The sequence below is a fragment of the Aulonocara sp. 'chitande type north' Nkhata Bay genome, linkage group LG7, assembly GCF_057382095.1.
Source record: "Aulonocara sp. 'chitande type north' Nkhata Bay isolate Kocher_YH1m ecotype deep benthic linkage group LG7, A_spYH_male_GT1.1, whole genome shotgun sequence".
Lineage (NCBI taxonomy): Eukaryota > Metazoa > Chordata > Actinopteri > Cichliformes > Cichlidae > Aulonocara > Aulonocara sp. 'chitande type north' Nkhata Bay.
Window position 1 is genome coordinate 5,141,510 of NC_141350.1, and position 21,329 is coordinate 5,162,838.

At 43.2% G+C, this 21,329-nt stretch overlaps 1 protein-coding gene and 1 long non-coding RNA gene across 4 annotated transcripts in view; one reads left to right on the forward strand and one right to left on the reverse strand.

Moving 5' to 3' along the window:
- mob2a (MOB kinase activator 2a) overlaps positions 1-21,329 on the reverse strand; it is a 55,733-nt gene that overhangs the window by 27,788 nt on the left and 6,616 nt on the right. Inside the window, exon 1 of one of the 3 annotated variants that reach the window (XM_086298145.1) lies at positions 4,050-4,871. The exons of 1 other annotated variant lie outside the window; for it this stretch is intronic. In XM_086298145.1, coding sequence (XP_086154271.1) covers positions 4,050-4,087 — 38 coding nt within the window. In that variant the 5' untranslated portion in view covers positions 4,088-4,871. Of the gene's footprint in view, positions 1-1,062; positions 1,360-4,049; positions 4,872-21,329 lie in introns of those variants that run through there. One more of the 3 variants, XM_086298143.1, reaches the window with a different exon arrangement.
- LOC147324379 (uncharacterized) lies at positions 3,472-10,641 on the forward strand. The gene is made up of 3 exons (XR_015130132.1): positions 3,472-3,699; positions 6,668-6,895; positions 10,087-10,641. It is a non-coding gene; the product is annotated as an uncharacterized LOC147324379 (long non-coding RNA).

Sequence of the window (21,329 nt, forward strand, 5' to 3'; positions counted from 1 at the left end):
TTTAGATTTACATTACGCACACACAGAAACGACAGGCTGTTATTCATGCTAAAAGTAGCGATGAAGTGTAAACAAAGTTCTGAATCCCACTGAGGCCTAATCGAATCCAGCTGTGGTGGATGTGTTAAAGCTACAATTTTACCCTCACCATCAAAATGGTCCTTTAAGACTAGAAAGCTATATTTAGACTTTATACAGCAGTTGGGGCACGCTTCGAGTGGCTAGCCCTAAAACCACAAGAGAGAAGAACCAGAATCTTTCTGCTCCAACTGCCCAAGAGCCTATATCATCTTAGCCTCTCTTTCAAGCACAATAACCAGCTACGTGCATGCCAGTAAGCCAGTCAGATTTTTTTAAAACTAAAGCTCTGCATAGCCGTGCTAGGTCTATCTGCGGGAGGGGGGGGGGGGGGACAAAAAAACAAACTGGGAACATTTACTTTTTTCTTTTAAAGAGCAAAGTCTGTTAAGTCCAGTGTTCTGCAAACACCAGGGGAAACAGAAGACGAGGAAAAACGTTCCCCTGTCCCTTTATGCTGGAACACTGTGTCCAAAACAAACAAACAGTGTTGCACAGCCAAAGGGGCACACAACAGGATGAGAGGAGAAGCTGGGCAAGCATGACTGACGAGCTACCTTTTGGCTGTATTCCATTTTATTTCAACCAGTTCTAACCTACCCTCCAAACAAAACCCATAACCTCCAAAGTCTAGCACTCCGCTTCTCTGTTCAGCTATAGGAGCCTGGCTATGAGCTATCGACATCCCCTTGTCTGCAACTCCGTGCCTCCCCCCCTCCTCTTGCCCTCCCCACAATTCAAGATACAGTGTGTGTCTGACTACAGCAGAATATCTGCCTGTTACAGCAGCAGTGTCCTCAAAAGTCTCCCCCAAACCGCAGCACAATAACAGAGAGCGAGTGGGCAGGAGAGGAAACGGGAGGAGGGATCAGATGGAGAAGTTGAAGTTTAACTTAAAGACTGCTAGAAATTATACTCTCAACAGCAAGAAACAACAACAACAAAAGGGGAATGAAAGGTCAAGAGTCGACACGTAAAATATACCTATAGAAGAAGCAGTCACAGCACACCAGCACCCCCATCCAGCAGTCGATCAAGCAGAGCCAAGGTGACGATGCTCCAAACCACAGCACCCTATATACCGTTTCACCTCCCCGTTTTTGCTCCCGTTTGAAACTCTGCTACAGGTGCACCAGGAAAACTGCTCCCAGCTCCAACGTAGCACTGAGTGTAATCATATGTCTGCTGCAAAGACCTTCGACTTCAACGCAGGTCACGCACGAAGCTGGCCGGACGGGCAGAGAAAAACACCTCAAAACAAACAACCATTCACAAAACTAGACGCACTTCTCTGAGCAGGTTTCTCTTTCTCGCTCCTTTCCAACTACTGCAACTGCCTGCTTCACTTTCACACTCTTGCGCTCGCTCTCTCTCCCTCTCTCCCTCCCTCCCACTTGCTGGCTCACACTTGAAAGGCGGGAAGATTAGCTTGGCAAACAGAGTCCCATAAACAAACTGCTGACTGCTGGGCAGTACATGGTGGACTGCAGGGTAGAGCGAAAAGGAGGGACATTGGGGGGCAGGGGAGCGGGGGGGTGAAAATCCCTGGGAGGCAGTAATCTTGACATCTGTATACATCCTAAACAAGGGCTAAACATCCCATCTCCACCCATCGCAGACCAAACACACAATGTTTACTAAATCGAAGTCTGAGTCAAATCCTGTCCAACCTCTGCAGAAAGTCGAGGAGTTCAGGAAGCTGACAGACTCGCAGTTTTGCACCGTCATCGTAACTGCAGAAAGGTGATTGCCAGCTCTTGCATTAATATCGAGAAAGGACTGAACACGGGAATGAACACGCAGCACAAGGTTATACAGCGTTTTGAGCACATATAAGTGCCTGTGACTGTTCATTCATATAAATGATGCATAGGTACGGTAAGGGAGGGGATAGTGCAGAGACAAGCCTCCAGGAAGTGAGCCAATCACTGCAGAGTACTCTAGTTATGATGCGGGCAAATAAGGAGAAGGACACAAATAAAAACATTCAGCTTCTTTTGCTCCCCATCATTCACTTCCTCGCTGCTCAAAACACACATAAGCACTTTAAGGGACTGCAGAGAACAGATCAATGTCTGCTGCTTAAATCGAAGGCTTCAGACACTGCCGGACACACCAGACAAACACAGGATTAACTGAGCATAACGAAGGCAGCCTATGCCAGTGAATACTGACGCTTCAATGTCAAAGAGACCGAATCCACTCTGCTGTTTAGTGAAAACAAATCACTGCAGCCTGCCAAGAAAAAGACTGAGATAGCAGAGCCAGGAGACAGTCACCTTCAGAAGATGGCAGTTATGTAACCGCAGCGAAGGGGGGGCTTTGCTCTTTTTCTGCCGTTGAGTTCTCAAAGAAGCTCTGAACTGTGAGATGAATGTGGAAAAAAAACAAAAAACAAACGAACAAAAAAAGCCAGCAGTGATTGTAGACTCTCTCGCCTAACCTATTCTTACCCTGCTGCGCACAAGTTTTTGAGATGCAAGATGACAAAGAAGCACCGCAGCAGCAATGACGTCAGCTCTCCTCCTCCTCATCTTCTTCCTTCTGCTCCCTGGAGAAGTGCTAACAGGAGCTTCAGCTTTAAGGCCTCCTCTGTCATAGCTTAATTATTCCTCTCTCTCTCTCACCTGCATCCACACAGATGTGAAAGTATATGTGGAGCATGACTACATCACACACACACTTCCTAAGTGAAAAAAAGAAAGAGGTTGAGCGCGTATGCAGTGATAATATCACTCGCATTTTCAACCGCGTGATGAAATGAGTGTTGGCACTCGTTAGCCCCCTTTGTTTCCAAGCACCTGAGAGTCAGGATGTGGTGTGTGTGTGTGTGTGTGTGTGTGTGTGTGTGTGTGTGTGTGTGTGTGTGTGTGTGTAAAAAGCACAGCGGAAAGTCCTACATCTTATAACAAGCCAAAGGGGAAAAGGAGTGCCAAGGGGAAAGGGGAAGAAATGAAACTGCCATTGAATCAACTGTCACTTTCAACAATGTGACCAGCTTCTTGTGGGTCTCCATCTGCGTGTGTTTTTGCCAAATAAGTCAAGCCAACCATAAAATCAAGACATCCGGAGTAACGGTTGCACGGGCTGTGCATGACTCATTTGGAGGAAAGCAGAAAAAACTTTTTTGTACAAACGTGTGACTTGGACTGATAACGATGAGGAGAGAGAAAGAGACAAAGTGAACCGATGAGCAGTGGAAAGACCTGACTCGTGATTGGTTTTGAAACACTGGTATATGAATGAAGGCTGTTGCAACCATGCAAAGGCAAGGTCGGTTGGGGAGGGGGGGGGGGGGGGGCAGAGGTACATCATTCATGCCGCTACATACAAAGTTGCTAGGTGATGTAACCTCAAGAAAGGGTATTCCTGGGAAGGGGAAAGCGAGGGGAGGATAAAGAAGGGAGAGAGGGACAAAACACAGTTTCCCTAAGTGAGAAGAGGGAAAACAAAAGAAAGAGCCCAACCCCTAAAAAAGCGAGACCAACAGGTTTTTCTCCCCATCCAGCTACAGAAACTTGAATTACACATGGGTACCACGCTGGTGAAAGGGCACCAACGGTTAAACGAGCTGACACACTAAAGGATTTAACAGCCGTCTGATCAACCAATGCTTTTAAGGTAATCAACTCTGAGGCTGTCATTAAAATGGCAAACTCACTCAAATTGTGTAAGTGCATTATAAATAAATACAAAGTTTCCTCTAATGTCCACGCCAGCAGAGACCAAGCCTTCAAAGACTCAAGCTGCAGCTAATGCCACAGCAATATCGCTGATGTTGCAGTAGAAAAGTAGCCAAACTCTCCGTTAGCAACATGAAGCGTTACTCTAGAACATTACAGAGATGCCATAAAGAGACCTCGGAGCACTACGAGAGAACGTGAACTGATTTAGGAGCTCAGGATATGACAACACGTCTCCCCCCGCGCTCCATACAGACACACGCTGGCAGCACTGCTCCGCACTCTTACCTATTTAACGTATAGGACCCGTTCCTTTTGAATCTCATCCTGGATGACAGGAAGCGGATAAAGAAATCCAGAATTGATGGTGTTTCTTTCTTATTGTCGCAGCTCGAAACAAACGAACAGCGCCGCGTCTCCCTCCGGACCGCTGCAGAACAAACAAACGCCTTTTTCTCGTTTTTTTGTTGCAGACCTCTTCCTCTCTCCTCCACAACTGTTTCTTTCTACCGTTCCTCTCCCCAGTCCTCCACCCCGTCGCCTCCTTCTTTTCTTCCTCCTCCTACTCCTTTGGTTCCCGACTCGATTTAGTTTCCGTGCATGGGGCAGGGTTAACGAGTCTTCATGCTGCAGGAGTTGCGATTAGAACAAAGCCAGACCTCGTACCGGTGACATGTGGTCGGTGTAAGTTGGAAAAAAATCTAGTGATATTAACACGAAGTCTGGTTGAGACTGCTCGGCTTTGTGTCCACAGCCTCGCTGACGCAAACCACCGCGCTTTACTCCAAAAGAGAGGAAAGCAATGTAACTTGAATCCTTTCAATATTACCACATCTACATCCCTTCCTCAGGCTCCACTCGGCGGCATAAAACCGATATAAAAGTGACCCCTAAACACAATAAAACATTAAAAAACAAAACAAAAAAGGTCCCTTTATGGAGAATGATGATCGAAGCGAGTCAGTTTTCTTCTCTCCACACAGGGTCCCGCGGAGGATCTCATGTTTCAACCGCGTTTCCTATCAGCGGAGCTAAAAATACGCATTTATATTCCTCCATATAGGCTGAACGCAAACCAGACGCCACCACCCCAACACGGATCTTGTCAGCGCCTGAAGGGTGAGACAGATTTGACGCTAAGAATAGGGCTGAGGATCCATTAATGCCATTTAAATCCAAAGTAGTCCTTCCAGGTGTATCTGTGGCTTTCTAACGCGCATATAGTCACTTTACATTAAACTCCAGGAGCACTATTCGGCTCTTTTGTTACTGGCATATAAACACTGGATTAAGATTTTAACAGGATGTGGTTTAATAAAGAAAAACTACGGTAATCACAGCTGATTACATGGTTGGTTTGTAATGATAAAAAGGGGGTGGGTGGGTATGCCTATTAATCCCCATCTACTATACCAAGGAACTCTTGACCGTGCATTAGGTACAGATGAGCACAATGATCAATCCTGACTTGCTAGTGAGTAATAGCCACATTTTTTCCCAGCACCTTCCTTAGAAATGATAATGAAATGAGTTGGAGGATAATTTAAGCGGACATAAAGGTGAGACTGGATCCCCTCAAGCTAGGCCCATGTGTGTCTGTTTCCATCCGGGGGGGGGGCTCTTTCACCTGGCAGATAATCTTCACACCACCTGATAATCTGTGTACACCGACTACAACCAAAGATAAAGCAAAGCTGTTGTTTTGTCAAGCTTGGCTTTTTAATGGATTTGTTAAAAAAAAAAAAAAAAACTGTTTGGAGGAGTTGGAGAGGAGAAAAGAGGGCAAGAATGGAGCTAAAATTTGGTAGACAGCCAGACCACAGAAAGCGAAGAGGAGATGTGGTTTTCTTATACGGCTGAGTAAGCTTTGAGAAGGGGAAGATGACATGCAATGAAGGCTCAAAATCCAGGACAGCATTGTGTGTTGCAGTAACGGCAAATTAGGGTTTTAGAAATGTTACATTTGCTCTAAATTCTCCAACAGCAGCTTAATTACAGGGAAAGCCCAGCTAATCTAGGAGGTTTAAAGAATCCTGAGTTACTTGGTTAATAATTTCTCTAATAGCAAAATAAAAGATCTCATTACGTTTTGTGCACGTGTCCTGAGGGATTAGAAGCACAAAATAATGAATCCAGGCATGCGGTTAAGTTTAAAAGTAATCCAACTTATTCCGCATTACATCATATATAAGTGCAAAAGTGCAGTGTGGCATTTGTGTGCGTGTTTCCTCTGCTGCCGCAAAATACTCGGGACTGGTTTCATAGCTCCAAGTCGTTTATTACAATAAGAGCAGCTTGGCACCAAAAGTGCTGATCAATGGCACTGCTGTAGCTGCTCCATCAGTCACTGCAGAGTTGCACAACAGCAGCTGGAGGTAGAGAAGAGGAGGAGGAAGACAACAGGAGGCAGGAGTATGAGGGAGAATATCAACAGCAAGAAAACGTGACTTTTAAAAGGTGTGGGGCAGTGAATGCTGCAGACCACGGAGGCACAATTAGCATGGGTTTTATTGATGCTCCTCCTATTCAGTCTTCCTGCTTCCTGCACCTCAACTATCCCTGATTTATTGCTCTGTTTGCAGCCCCTTCATTAAGTTAATTTGAGCTTTCTTCTTTTGCAATTCTTATGCTGATTCCTCCATTTCCTCCACCTGGCATCACTTCTCTCCATCCAGCCCATCCCTCCCTACACTCTTATTCTTGTTGTGCAACAATGTGGTGAACTGTAAGTGCATCTCCTTGCATACTAATGAGGATAAAAGTTGCCAGCCAAACAGCAATGCCTTTACTCTCTCCCTCTCTTTTTTTTTCCTGTCTAAAAGATGAAGCTTCTGAGGGCACAGAGGTTAAAATAAAATACCCATAAACCTTCTCTGTTCATTTCTCTGCCTCGTTTTTAATGACAGGGAAGCTTTCAGAAAGCGGTCATCATTGGCTGGTGTGTGGCTGTGGAATAGCCCTGCCCCCTTCAACCCTCGCTCCTGCTCTGAAGCTTTCCAGGAATACTCTGGTGGACCGCAATGCACAAACACACACAGACACACACACAGTATATCAAGGCTCCAGGAACCTGAGTGCATGTATAAGAAGAGAGGCCAGCTTTAGAGTCTCCAAGTTTCCCAGCACTGACAGAGGTGATACTGACAGAAACCACACAACTCCCTACTTCAGTGCCAAAAAAGTCTTACGAAACCACTACCATGTTTGTATTATGCAATTTAATGTACATAGGGTTTTGCTGCCAAGAACCAAACACATGCTGTTTTTCTTTCCAACACAAGTGGGCACACTCCAAAAATGTTTACGCACACAAAAACAGCACAGCAGAGGTATATGTGAGCTGGGGCCGAGCCAAGCGGTGTGGTATGAAAGAGCCTATATATACACAGCCAGGCTGGGTGACGCCAGGAGGCGGTCGGTCTTTCTGTGTGTGTCTGTCTTTCACATCGTGGCCTGAAACAGAAGCAAGAGAACTGCTTGTCCACCTTTTTGGGCTTCTGCCACCAGGATGGGTAGCACCACAAAGCCTGTGAAGATAGATTCACGAGGGGCAGATGTGACACAGTAAATTAAAAGACAGTGGTGATTTTATTTTCTCAGGATGGTGGGACTTTGGTGCCACCTGCTGTTAAAAAGAAATAATGTACTGCTCAAGCGAAAGTAAACGCTTTCTCATTCTTCCTGTGGCACGCATGAGCTGAGAAACAGTCATGAGAGAAAGACAGCAGGAAGGGGAGGAAAGCTGCAGGAAGAGGTGCGGGCCGCCGCTGATGTCCTGACGACTGGTATGCTGTCTGGTATTGCTGGCATGTGAATAAAGGCTTTGAATTAGAGATAAAGGGAAAAAGAGAAGACAGATGACGGAGGAAGGCTATGTCAAGAAGATCCGGGCTCTCAGTGTCATGGTATTGCTGATATGTGAAAGGCAGGACGTTATGACGTGAATGACAGGAGCCAATGAGAAGCAAGGACTCTGCAGAAGACGTTTGCAGGTTAAAAAAAATGGTTACACACTGATGGGAATAAACTACAGATGAGAGGACACAATGAGGACTTGAACCGCCCACTTTGTGTGTGTGTTTTAGGGGAAAAACAGAGCATGCCTCAGCACAAATAAGAACAGAACTAGTGATCCCAATCAGCCTCAGGCTGGTGGTGTACTGGTATCACTGGTTTAAAACTGCAGCTGCTTGGTACAGTCATGTGATACTGGACTGCATCGAGCCTGGTGCACACTGGGAAGGCCTGCAAGCCATGATTATGCAACAACAAGATCTGATTTCATGCCCACTGGATCTCTCCTCTCCTTCCGTTATCTCAACTCGTACTTTATCTACATTTATCCTGCAACCAGAGTATCTTCATCGCTTTTCTCAGTCTTCAACACACATGAGACTGAGCATATTCCACCATCTCTTGGAAAATAGTGACCTTATATGACCTGCTAAAAATCAATGATTAAGCAAATGAAGTTACCCAACTCCTAGCAGGTAATCATTTTTTATCCACAGACATGTTCCTTTCTGGTGAAAAGTCATGTAACCTGTAGATGTGCTGCCCTCTTGTGGCATTAAAAAACAGCTTAAAACCACATTCTATGGACATCACTATAAGTTCTTAGTCTTTTCTCTTAGAAAAGAGAGCCACAGCTGTGCTTTACTTCCTATGATTGTAGAAAGAGAAAAATGGAGCCTGGCCAACTGGTCGGACCAGCTAAGGATGGTCTAGACGATAACAGATATAGAGGAGCATGAACTCAAGCTGTAACATCTGAACTTGAAGACAAAACATAAACGTCCTTGTTAGAGGGTTCTTTCACTCACATTTAAATAACATTCAAGGCTATTTTTACTTATCTCACATTTTACATCACAAAAAGAGGCAGTCATCTGTGCAGTCAACTCGCACGCCATACCTTTCCAGACCACACATACTGGTGTGGCTGTTAAATCTGGGACCAGATCAATGCAGGACTCCATCAGAGGCTCACAATATGTGAGTGAGTGTGTTTTTGTTTTTTTAATTAAAAAAAACATTTTAAGATTACAGTGGCAAAAACATCCTTTAAAAGTTTTTCTGCACTAAAGATTTAAAATGGATTAAAAACGTGGAAAATCTATACTACAGTACACATATAGTTTTTTTAGTTATTTTTATACTTTATTGCAACATTGATTAGTTTTATTTATTTATTTTTATTGACAGCAGGCTCTATATGAATGCTCTAATTGTTGCCGTTATGGCCTCTTGTCCCCTTATTAATTTCACTGCAATACTGAACTTCATAATTTTCATTCTCTACTTAAAACATAATGCACAGCAACTGCATCACTAAGCTTCATGCAAACATTTTGTGTACATCACGCTGGTTTGTACAGTGTTAACTATTGGACAGTGACCCTTTGTGACCAAACACTGAGCTGTGTAATACGAATGAGGCTGTGTGTAACTTAGACTCAAATTCCAGAAATAATTTATTCAACCGCGGGGTTGTGTGAAAATGCCACAGAAAGTGTTTGCTGAGCAAATGGAGCATCTTAATGCCGAAAAACTCCTTCCCCAGGAAACTGAGCCCGACACTGGAAACCCACTGAAACACTGACAGTGCTGAAGTATGTAGCCCACACCTGACAGTGGTTATGCAACAGCTGGCATGTTCAGCAGTGTGTTTGTATGAAGACTAGCATTGTCCAGGTTGCAGCTACTGTGCAGTCTGTGGAGACCAGTGACCAAACGCCTCTGTGCAAACTGCTCACCTTTTAGCTGTTGGGCAATTGTGGCTCACGAGTTGGCAGTTTGTCTTGTAATCAGAAGGTTGCCGGTTTGAGCCCCGGCTCAGACAGTCTCAGTCGTTGTGTCCTTGGGCAAGACACTTCACCCGTTGCCTACTGGTGGTGGTCAGAGGGCCCGGTGGCGCCAGTGTCCGGCAGCCTCGCCTCTGTCAGTGCGCCCCAGGGCAGCTGTGGCTACAATGTAGCTGCCATCACCAGTGTGTGAATGTGTGTGTGAATGGGTGAATGACTGAACGTGTAAAGCGCTATACAAATACAGGCCATTTACCATTCAGAAATTATATTCTGATAGATAACTCCAATAAACCAGCACCAGTGAAGGGTTCGCCGTAATGTAAGGCTAGACAAAGTAATAAAGCAAGGTCATCTGCTCCGAGCAACACAGAAGAGCCACAATGAAGAATTTATGTCTGTTATTAAAGTTTTTCGGGCAGCTAGTGCAAAGATGTTGTTTAAAGACACAAATTCCACTTGTGATAATCGTCACGTTCATGAATTGTATGTATTATTGTCTGGTCTTTCTTGTTTATTAGCACTCAGGCATGAAATGCAGCTGCACAGACGGAACTGACAGTGACAAGTTGACTAAGACGAGGAGACAGAAAGATGGAAAGAAAGGCACGTGCGGTTAGAGACGCCGCTCACGTTTCTGCGTTATGATAAACGCAAAGGAGCGACAGATGCCCAGCCGGGGCCCACGTGAGGGAAGCAGCTCTTCCTGTGTTTGTGCATCTCGCTGTTTGCTTTCCCTTTTGCACAACAAGTGACGAGATTTCCTGCAAGCTCCTGTTCCAGACTCCCAGCACAGGCAGAGAGGCAGAACAATGAGGAGGAAGAGAGAGCCGGGCAGTGCAGGAGATAATGGAGGAACACACACACACGCACAGGTCATGTGCAAACACAGGCAAAGATTGAGGTGTACGTGAGGACACACACCCTGAATCAAACAAGCACACATGCAGGCAGTGTGGATAACTACAATGAGGCCAAATACAACATGAAAAAGGAGAAGCAAAGGGACCAAAAAAAGAAAGAAAACAACACAGGGAAATTGCAACATAAAGGCCCAGAACCTTATCAAAATCAAGACTGCAGATTTAATTTCATTCAGTCAGCACTAACATTTCCTTCTGAAGCACGGTCTAGTTTAGTCAGTGCAGTAGCTTCCACGTCATCAAGGTTACTCGGTGAGGTGAAATCCCCAGCGGTTGTGAGAAATGTCCCATCTGTGCATACAGTACATGGCCCTGAGCGACACATGAACTCACCAGAGCGCACCAAACCCCTGACCTACACTTCATCTACAAGTAGAAACGGATGTGGGGAATGCGTCTTACTCTTTTATTCCCCACACAAAAAACAAATGTTCAACCTGACACACTGACACCAAGGTTAAGACGAGAAACAGCTTACAGAGCGGATGTCCAGCACACAAGTGCTGCGACGCATATAGCCTCTTCCAGAGCCATAGATAGCGCTTTTCTATTTCTATCTGCTGCTTCTGTCAAATCCCAGCATTTTAAGTAGTCGGGAAGCTCTCAGTGTGCATTGAATGCGCTGCTGATGAACAGGAGCAATCATTTTGTGTTAGTTTAGACCTCAGAGGTCAAAATACTTTAATTTTTCGCATTTTTCTCGCTCCCTGAAGCAAATAAACCCTTACAGCCTGCGCCATGGAAACAAACAATTTGTGTCCATTACGCCTGTGCCTTTACATGATGAAAAATAAAAATAAAACAAAGGTTCCACCTCGTGATACCAATGATATAGCGATGCCATGTGTTTACATTCCCAAGCGAGCACAACAATGACACAAGCCCAGACATGTCTAAGAGTGAGCAGCAGCAGGTCAGCCTTGAATAATGATTCTATACCTGGAAAAAAGCAAGCTACTTCAACAGCACACAAGTGTTAACACTAACTGTGACTCAATCTAGCATCGCTGGGGTGCTCGTTAGTTGCACTCCGTATGACAGGAAGAGCAAATGGTGGATGGAAGCCAGTGATGTGGTTACAAGCTGCTAAAGCAGAGTTTTAAGACTGTATCCCCCACTCCTCGCGTTTCTGCAGCTTATGATTGCAACTTGCCAAATATGGTAACTTGTGGCTTCAAAGAAATAACAAAGATAGCCAAATTGCTAATACTGAGGCCCTAAAATGTCCAAAATCAGTGACATGTTTAAGAATTATTATCTTCAAATCCTTTATTACCTCATATTTCTATTACAGCTGGGTACAAAATAATTCATTATACAGTAGGGCTGCTCAATTAATCGAATTTTAATCACGATTACGATCTGGGCTTTCAACGATCATTGCAAATGACTGAGCCGATTATTAGCCCCTCCCTCATGCTTTACTCTCGCGCTGCTCCGTGTGGCAAATCGAGCGCACTTCTCTGCATCTCGAACACGCGACACAACAATTAAGAGGACCCGAGGGAAGCTCGGAAAGCTAAGCAGAAGTTATTTCGAGAGGAGAGGTAAAAAAAACTTCAGTGGTGTGGAAACATTATGGGTTCGCGGAGTCAGAACTGGGCTCAATTAGACATAGTGTGTAAACTTTGCTATGGTGTCATAGCTGCACCACAGAGCAACACTGCAAAGTTCACTAAACATAGATGTTTACATTTTTCATTTATTTTTTATATTGCAAACATTTGCACTGTTATCAGTATTTGCACACTATTTTATATTATTTTTTAAAGTCATTATCCAATACATTGTTATTGTTAACCCTTTAAATCCCTGTAGAACCGGAACCGCGTAAGCTAGCGCAATAATTAGTTTTGCATATGAAACCAGAGGAGTTGTACTTACATCTTATGCCATCAGCTTGTCCTCGGTCACGGTTTCCTTCCACATAAAGCTTTGCAAAAATTGCATAAAAAGCGCTTGCAGGAACAAAAACATAATATTCCAGAAACAGCTTTGCCGATCAGATCAGCTGTTCGTAACACTTCCCACAATGAAAACGACGGAAACGCAAACTATCGCATGTCCGCCATTTCCTGTCTGAAACCGGAAGTAATGTCATTTTCGCGGAAAATGTAGTTCTTTACTTGTAGGCCTTAAAAGCCTATACTGGTCATGTTTGACTTTTCTGAATAGTTTCTGTGATGCTTAGAACTCGAATTGCACTGCTGGAAATAGTTTATTTTGATGCACCTGCTGTTTTCTTTGCAAATTTGCATCATAGGATTGTTTTTTGTTTTTCCTGCAGTATATAAAAATTGCTGTATCTCCAAAATAAAACTATGAAGACGCTCAAAATAAATTTCCTATGGTGGGAAACTATTTTTTGCAACTTTTTTGTATTTAAAGTTTTGAGGGATAAACCTCTTAAATTTCTCCAAGTAGAAATATATGTAAACAAAACAAAAATGATTTTCAATTTTTTTGTAGTTTATTGCACTTTTTTGTAATTAATGTAATTACTATGGACTTAATGCATACATATTATTAAAATATGGGCTATAACAGTTGTATTGATGTATAGCAACTTGAAATGCTCCCAAAAATGGCACTACAGCATGTAAAAAAAAATATATAAGCTCTGGCGGACTTGGTTCTATGGTAGGTCTTAAAGGGTTAAATAAATATCGTCAAATAATCGAGATCTCAATTTCAGTGAAAATAATTGTGATTATCATTTTTGCCATAATCGAGCAGCCCTATTATACAGTGCTATCACAACGGGTTGTTTTTGTCAGTACTTCTCAATATCTGTAACTGAAAGACAGAAAAAAATAGCCTAAAAAAGGCATAATGCAGAAATGATGCATTTAGTTCCTTCAACCTCCTGTCAGAATGTGTCGTTTCATTACTATTCAATTTCAATAATGAACTCAATAGCACTCTGATTTACTTTGCCCCCCACTGCTTCCTAGTGCTAATTAGTTAATTTATTAATAAATGTCTGGTTTTGTAAATAACATGTGGTGTAAATTTTCCATGGTGCAAGCCATTTACCACCTCCCCCACTGCTGCGTCAAACGTATTTTACCAGCATTTTAAACACAAGAAGTTTTAACATGTGATAGATATACCATTGATTTATATGTGATCAAGCCTGCATGCAAGAAAAGCAGCACTGTCACTGTCACTGGTTGCATAATGATTTAAAAATGCAGAGAACGTCATTAATCACTTCTCAAACAGGCAGCTACTGGTATTGGTGCTTTACAAAGACATGGCATACTCATGGGGAGGAAGTGTGGCTGAAGAAGATAAAGAGTAGCACAGAAGGAATGAGGGAGAATAAAGAGTATACAAGAGAGAGGAGTTCGGGAGTCACTGGCTCGCGTCACAGATCTCCCTCCATCACTCTTTATGTAGGCTAATCTCTTCCATCTCACCTCCCTGAGCCGACTGGCTCACTTAGCCTCTTTTAACCAGCTAACGGATGGTAATAAATCAGCAGCACACTCCTCTCACCTCTAATCTCTCGTAGCCTGCTCTGCTCCGCACACTCCCCCTGATATATGACTCAGTCCACCTCGACTCCTAGTGCGAGGCAGTTACTGATGGAAGTAGGGGTTAGACAGCAACCAGAAAATCAGAAAGTGTGGATGACGGATGAGACCAGAAGCAAGAAGAAGAAAGAACAGACTCACATCTCCAGTTTTTCTGCTTTACTTATTTTGAACTTTAAGCCTTTTGTTCAATATTTTCTCGTCTAGACCTTTGTCACATATTAGGGAATAGTATTTTAAGAGTTTCACATCTGTGGCAAAATATTTTTGGAAGTTTGTAAAATTTGCATTTAATCAAACTATGCAATTAAAAATAACTTTTTATAGGCAGGGAAAAAGGTTACGTTGTAGCCTCCCATATTGGAAGTTTTAAAATGTTAAATCTGGTGTCGACAGATGAAGTCGGAGCATGGCTTCCTGGATTAAACTGTGGCAAAGTGAGCTGCTCCTGAACCCCCTGTGCCTCATAATACCCTGTATTCACAGCCAGTCTTCTGCACAGCAAACTTGTAACCTAGCTCCCTGTGCTAACAAGCTGTTGGCTCAGTGTTGTCATTTATCACCCAGCTCAGAGACCACCTGGGATTAGAAAGGCTTTAAGAAAGGTCATGTTTAACAGGTCAACCGTTAACAAACACTAGAGAAGATGAAGATTAGTGTTGTGACACGGTATGCAAGACCACGGGCATGACTATGTTATAATGAAGTGCAATGTTGTGTGTGTGCGAAGAGCATGGACAGAGCACGTTCCCCAGTGTGGTTCTCTGCAAACACTCAGATGATCAGACTTATCCGTGTTTACACTAAACACCGCCTCAAGGGTCAAATACTTTGTTGTGTGCCTTGTGTTTCTTGTATTTTGTCCAGCTTTGAGCTTTTCAGCCCTGCTCCTGGGAGGCCGTGTCAGCAGCTTCCACAGAGTGACCCCAACCCTGCAGCGGAAATTGGACGACCCCGAACACCAGCTCCCTCTCCGTTATCTCCCTTTGCCTTCATTCCAAGTCAAACTCTTCCCTCAAAAACATCTCCCTCCTCCTCCACATCCTTTTTTAGATTCAAGCTAACAAGTTCACAGCCTCACACACTCATGTTTGGCACCCTGTCCACAACACAATTAGGTTTGTAGATGCAGGCATGTCGATTGTCCTACAGGAAAAAGAAGGGAATCCTGTGGAGATACACATTATAAACCAGTTTAATGAAATCTGGAAATCTAAACTGCTGCTACTGATATTTTCCATACTGATAGGTGGGGAAGGATGATACTGGTTGTGGGTGGATGTTTTGCATGTACTACCCTGTGTCATCCCACATCAGAGCATGAGTCTTCTCCCCTCCCTCCATCTCTGTCAGTGTGACATTTGATTTCTGACTCACAAGTTAAAGATATGGGCAGATCAAAGCTGTCAGTTACACATAGCAAATATATGGCTGCTGGTGTTGGCCTGTCACAGTCTCCCTCTAATCTTACACACTGTCTCGCCACTGTTAATTTCTCACCCCAACTGCTTCAATGTGTGCTGTATGAATGTTAATGCACAGACATGCACACATATAAAAAGAGCAAAAAGCTCTGACTGAAGTTTTGTTTCTTCACTGATGCCAGCAACTAAAACTTTGCCAACTAACCTGAAAAAATAAATTAAAACAAATCTTTGTAGTCACAGTTTCTATTACAGGTCACATGCAGTAAAGTCCATTTTTCATCTAGACAATTGTATCATTTCATTTCCTGGTACTTGAACTGTTGAAAAATTGTCCAGTGTTTACTGATAAGTTACATTTCCTTTACTCGTTTATTCAAATGTGACACTTTTATGATCTGAGCGAGCCACCAAGCGGGACAGACAAATGGAACAAGGCGCCAAACTGTTTCCAGTTAACATCTAACTGAGTTTAAAGAAATCAGTTCTGGGAAAAGTCCAAGACACCAATTACAAATTAAGCCTTTGCACACCATTTGGTTGAGAGGCACATGACATCATCTTTTATTTCCTGTCCAAACTACCAAACAGGAAGTTTTTTTTGTTTTTTTGTAAAGACAAAAGGGAAAAAAAACAAGAAAAGTTAAGATTAGCTTTCTCACTTCCTTCTCCATTTAGGGCAGCTTTATATTCACATCTGCCATGTTCCTATGAGATCTCACATTAGTATCAACACATGACTTCCCTTTCTGTTTTTGTGATTTATTGTCCCACCACAAATGGTAAATAGTAAATGTAACCCATGTAATCCCACTTAAGGTTGGTATCCGTGGCACTGGAAACATCCACATCCTTCCTGTGCCAGGCACCAATGTGCACATACACAAGAACACACATCCGCATTCACCTTTACAGCCAGTGGGAGTGGACGGGCCACTGATTAAAGGGGGATAAAAAACAAATAGTGGGATGCTGAGGAAAGACGAAAGTGTTGGAGAAAAAACATGTGGCAGCAGAGGAGTACAGCCTTGAGATGATTCCCTGAGGCGGGCATGTGTGCTTTGGAGAAAGAGGGAGAGAGAGAGAGAGCGCGAGTGAGTGTGTTTACTCTGCTTACCCTGCCTGATGCAACACGGAGATCTCTAATCTAATTATAGTTCAAACCAGCCTAGCGGTCTAGCTTCAGCCACCAAGGACAAACCTAGCTAGCTTACATCAACGCCAGTAGCCCACCGGCTCTGTACAGATTTAGCAGCTAACTGCTCAGCTGAAACCTCGCCCGAGGGTGCCGACCACATAAAAAATAAATAAAAATCAGCCAGAATTAAATCCTTCCTCCTCCAAGACAAATGAAACCTGATTAGCTGAATGAGACTCTAGAGTTCTGCTGCAGAAACACTCAAATCTTGGTCTTCACAGTTTTGGGAATCAAAGCAGGAGGTTAAGGATCCACAGGAGAAATACTATGCATTTGGACTCCTCAGTCCTTCTGGTGCATTTTTCCCCATTTCTGACCTGCACAGAGTTCCAAACTGCATTTCTCCTTCTGTCATTTGCAGCCTGGCCCCTGCTGTTAAATCTCCTTCTTCGTCCTCTATTTAAGAGCTCTGCTGTTTCTAATCTACCTCCCTGCCCCACGTTGCCGCTTCCCATTTATCTGAATATCTCAACCTATTGCCTAGGCGTCTCTATCGCATTCCTCCTTCCCTCACTTTACAAAAAAAAAAAAAAGTCTCATGCTGTTCTCCTCCTTATCATCTACCTCTGTCTTCCTTTTCCTCTGGTGTATTTAATTCATATTTCCTTAGGTAGCACATCTCAACTCTTATTAGCCAGATCTTGGAAATTATATTGTTAATCTTTTTGGTTTCTTATCTAGCTATTCAACTTCTGGAAAGACTCAGCCGGTTTTGTTTCAGATGATAACTATGTATGTCAGGTTTCCTGTGCCATATCTAACAGAGCATTCTGCAAGACTACATTCCTCAGTTTGGCCATGACCTCAGGAAACACTTTACTCGTGACTTTATGGCTTCAGTTGGTAGATTCAAGTCTTACCGAATAAAACAAAGCCAATTCTGGTCCCCACTGCAATCAAAAATACCAATAAACCAAGGAATGCTACAAGACAGACCTGCTCTAAAGCATACTATTCTATGAGTATACAACAGCCTTTGGTTTCTCAGACAGATATAACCCTCGTTAGAGGCGCCCGCTTTCAAAAAGACAAGGCAGTCATGGCCAAAACACTCATCTCAAAGATTCACAAGTCACTAGGTGACATTGCAGTGGGGCTACATCCATCTCGTATATATAGTTTATGGCATTGAACAAGTGGACATGTATCAGTAGCTCAAGTTCTCTGAGGCTTATTAATAGATTCAGAACTTCTCTGTGACTCAGTAGTGTAATGAGACTTGTACGCTCACACAGAAAATGTGCGTGCCTATTGAAATTGTGGCACTTTAATTAGTTTATGAACAAAACGGTCATATGATTAATCTCTGACATTCTAATTTAGAAAAACAGAATTATATTTAACCCAATAAACAGAAAAGAAACATATAGAGAGAAATAATATATCTTCTTAAATAAGAAAGATGTCATTAAATGCATCTTATAGCCAAACTTGCAGCAGAACTGTTCTTTGCGGCATTCAGTGTGGGTGGATAGCAACAACAACAACAACTACTAAAAATCTGCTGCAGGATGTTCAACTTATCTTAGATGATCTTAAGACAGTTGTAGCCAACAGCGGCCCATGACTGCGATGCTCTCTGACAGAACAGTAGCTGCTCCGAGGCCTGTGGCAGGCAGTTCAGCTACAAGAAGAGCGAGTCAAGTTTGGGATCTGCATACTGAAGTCAGCTCTGTAATTAAGCATGTGAGAGGAAAATGTCCTGATGTGACCAATACCAAGAGGTGGAAGGGGTGAGAGTGAGAGAGCAGCTGATCAGCTATGACGGTTCCTGCCTGCTGCCAGTGTTTTTCCTCGTCTCCCTCTCTCCATTTGTTGGCAGCGCCAGTGGTGTGTGCTGGGCAGAGCTGCCCAGAGCGTTATGAAAGAGTAAACACAGTCGCAGCGTGGTGCCACTCCCCTGCCAAGTGAAACAGAGGCAAAACACACACATACATGCACACAAACACACACACAACCATGCCAGAAGCTGAACAGTGCAGCCCAGCTGAGAACATCTCCACATTCAAAGCAGCAACAAATTCATTTTACAGACTGTAAACACATCGAAACATATGGCCTCTTAAACCAGTGTAATATGTTGGTTAAATGTTACCAACCAGTGTAGTTGACACTGTGAAACACAGTCTGTTCAAGCTTTTGAACAGGTCAGAACCCATGTGAGTGGGTGGAGACGCTTCACATGCGCATCCAGCTCCAGGTACTCAGAGCTGGGTTTCATTTGCAGCCTCTCAATCTATCGCAGTATTTAGTTGCAGTGCACTCAGAGCATGCACTGCCCTGAGGCTTTTGAAAGCTCATCTTCACTCAAATATATTGGCAAAAAGGGGAGAAGAAAAACAAAGCCTACCACACTTAGCAAGAGTTTCCATCTCAAGTGCTCGTGAAAGTGCTTAATACAACCATGCATGCATTTGGATTCTTCATTATCCACTTCATCCACTTATGCATATTCAGTGAAAGGCAAACTGCAGAGTCATCCTGGTATCAGATTCATTCATTCACTTTCAATAGTGCCTTTATATCACCCTGAATGATGCACACTGATATCCTGGAACACTAAGATACAGAAACCTCATTTAAGATTTAATTGGACACCAACTGGTTTAGGATGGTTCTCAAAAATGATCGCCCACAATTTTAACCAATGTGAAAATGATCATCTTATAAGTGCAGAACACCTGCATCTCTACGACCACTGTTAATCCTGCATGCTCTAGGTGTCAGCTTTCTGTGAAACTTGATGTCATTGACAACTCTGAACTATAACAGCTCGACTCTGATGGTGTGTCTGAGGAATAGGAGGGACCTGGCACCGCTGTCGCAAAATAATGGTACAGCCTTGAAGAAGGGAGCCGATATCAGAGGCAAGATGAGGACTTGTTTGTTTTGACTCTGCCCCTCCAGCTCTGCTTTGCCCTTACACTGTTTTCCTTTCTCTTTCCCCACACGAGGCAAGCCCACAAAAAAAAGCAACAAAAAAAAATAAAGCATGATAGCGCTTGTACAACATTACTCAGCATCTAGGCGTTCCTCCTACCCCTCCACTAGCTTTTACTAGTTTAAAACATTTCTCAAAAACATTACCAAGGCTGCGTTGCTCTATGTGGCTGCACAGTCCAGCTCAGGCAGCAGTCAAGCACGAAAACGTCTCTGCATGTCAGTGTCCAGAGAGCAAGCGCGAGTAAGGGGGGGAGGGAGGGAGTAGAAGACAGAGTGTGTTAAAGGGTTGAAAGTGACTACAGAGTCCTTTGTGGGGAGTAAACAAACCTCAGAAACGGAGGCACATCATGGTAGAATAACCTCAAGCCTGACGTTGAACCCCGGGAATGGGCCCTCGCGTCACTAAAGCAGCGCAGAATTAATGTGAGGCGCATAAAACAATTATTGGAAAACTAGAAATTAGTACTGATTAATATTAAATATTGATATAATAATCTGATGCAATTCACAGGCAATCTGGTGCTTGGGAAACAAAGTTCCCACCCTGAGTAAGCAGCTTGTTTAATCACCTTTAATAGCGATATCTTGAAGCAATCACTTTTTTGTATGTCGTAATCCATGCCTTTGTTACTTCTAGGCTGGATTATTGTAACGCACTTTATTTTGGGGTTAGTGATGCGTCCATTAGGCGCCTGCAGGTTGTGCAAAATGCTGCAGCACGTCTTTTAACTGGAACAAAAAAGTTTGAGCACATTACCCCTATTTTAATTTCACTCCACTGGCTACCTGTACATTTTAGGATTGTTTTTAAAATTCTCTTATTTGCTTTTAAATCTCTTAATGGCCTGGCCCCCCCCCTACCTCTCGGAGCTACTACAACCATATACACCTGCCCGTTCCCTTAGGTCCGCCAATCAGCAACTCCTTAAGGTACCGAAAACTAAGTATAAACTTAAAGGTGATCGTGCTTTTGCTGTAGCTGCTCCAAAGTTGTGGAATGATCTGCCCTTGCATGTTAGGCAGGCCTCTTCTCTCTCTGAATTTAAAAGTCTTCTTAAAACATATTTATTCGCTGAAGCCTTTGGCATTGATTAGAGGGGTTGACTCAATTTGTTTTAACATGTTTCAATTTATTGTATCTATTTATTTTATTGTATCTCATTTTAATTTTCTTTACGTATGCTATTAACATGTACAGCACTTTGTGAAACTCTGGTTTTATGTTAAAGTGCTTTAGAAATAAAGTTGGTATGGTATGGTATGGTTATTAACGCTCTCATATTGCTCACTGAAGCTCCAATAACATTTCAATCATTGCAATGCCTTGATTCTTTTCGTTTCAGCCATTCTACAGTAGATCTGCAGCTGTGCTTGGGGTCCTCATCGTATTTCATGACCTAGCTTTAGCTGGTGGACTTTATAGTTCGGTATATAGAGGAACTCAGTCTTGCAAAACAAGCCCATACCATCACCTCTCCACCACCATGCTTGACAGTTGCTTTGAGGCATTTGTGCTGATATGTTGAGTTTAGTTTTTGCCTAATATGAGCATTATGGCCAGACATCTCCACTTTGTTCTAATCTGTCCAAAAGACACTGTTCCTGAATCTTGTGGTTGTGGTTCAGGTCCAGCTTGCATATGCATGACTTGCCAGGATGCTCTTTTTAGAGAGGCCACCCTTCTAAAATAAAAGCTATACTAGTTCAGTCCTTATAATTTAACATTTAACCTGGTAA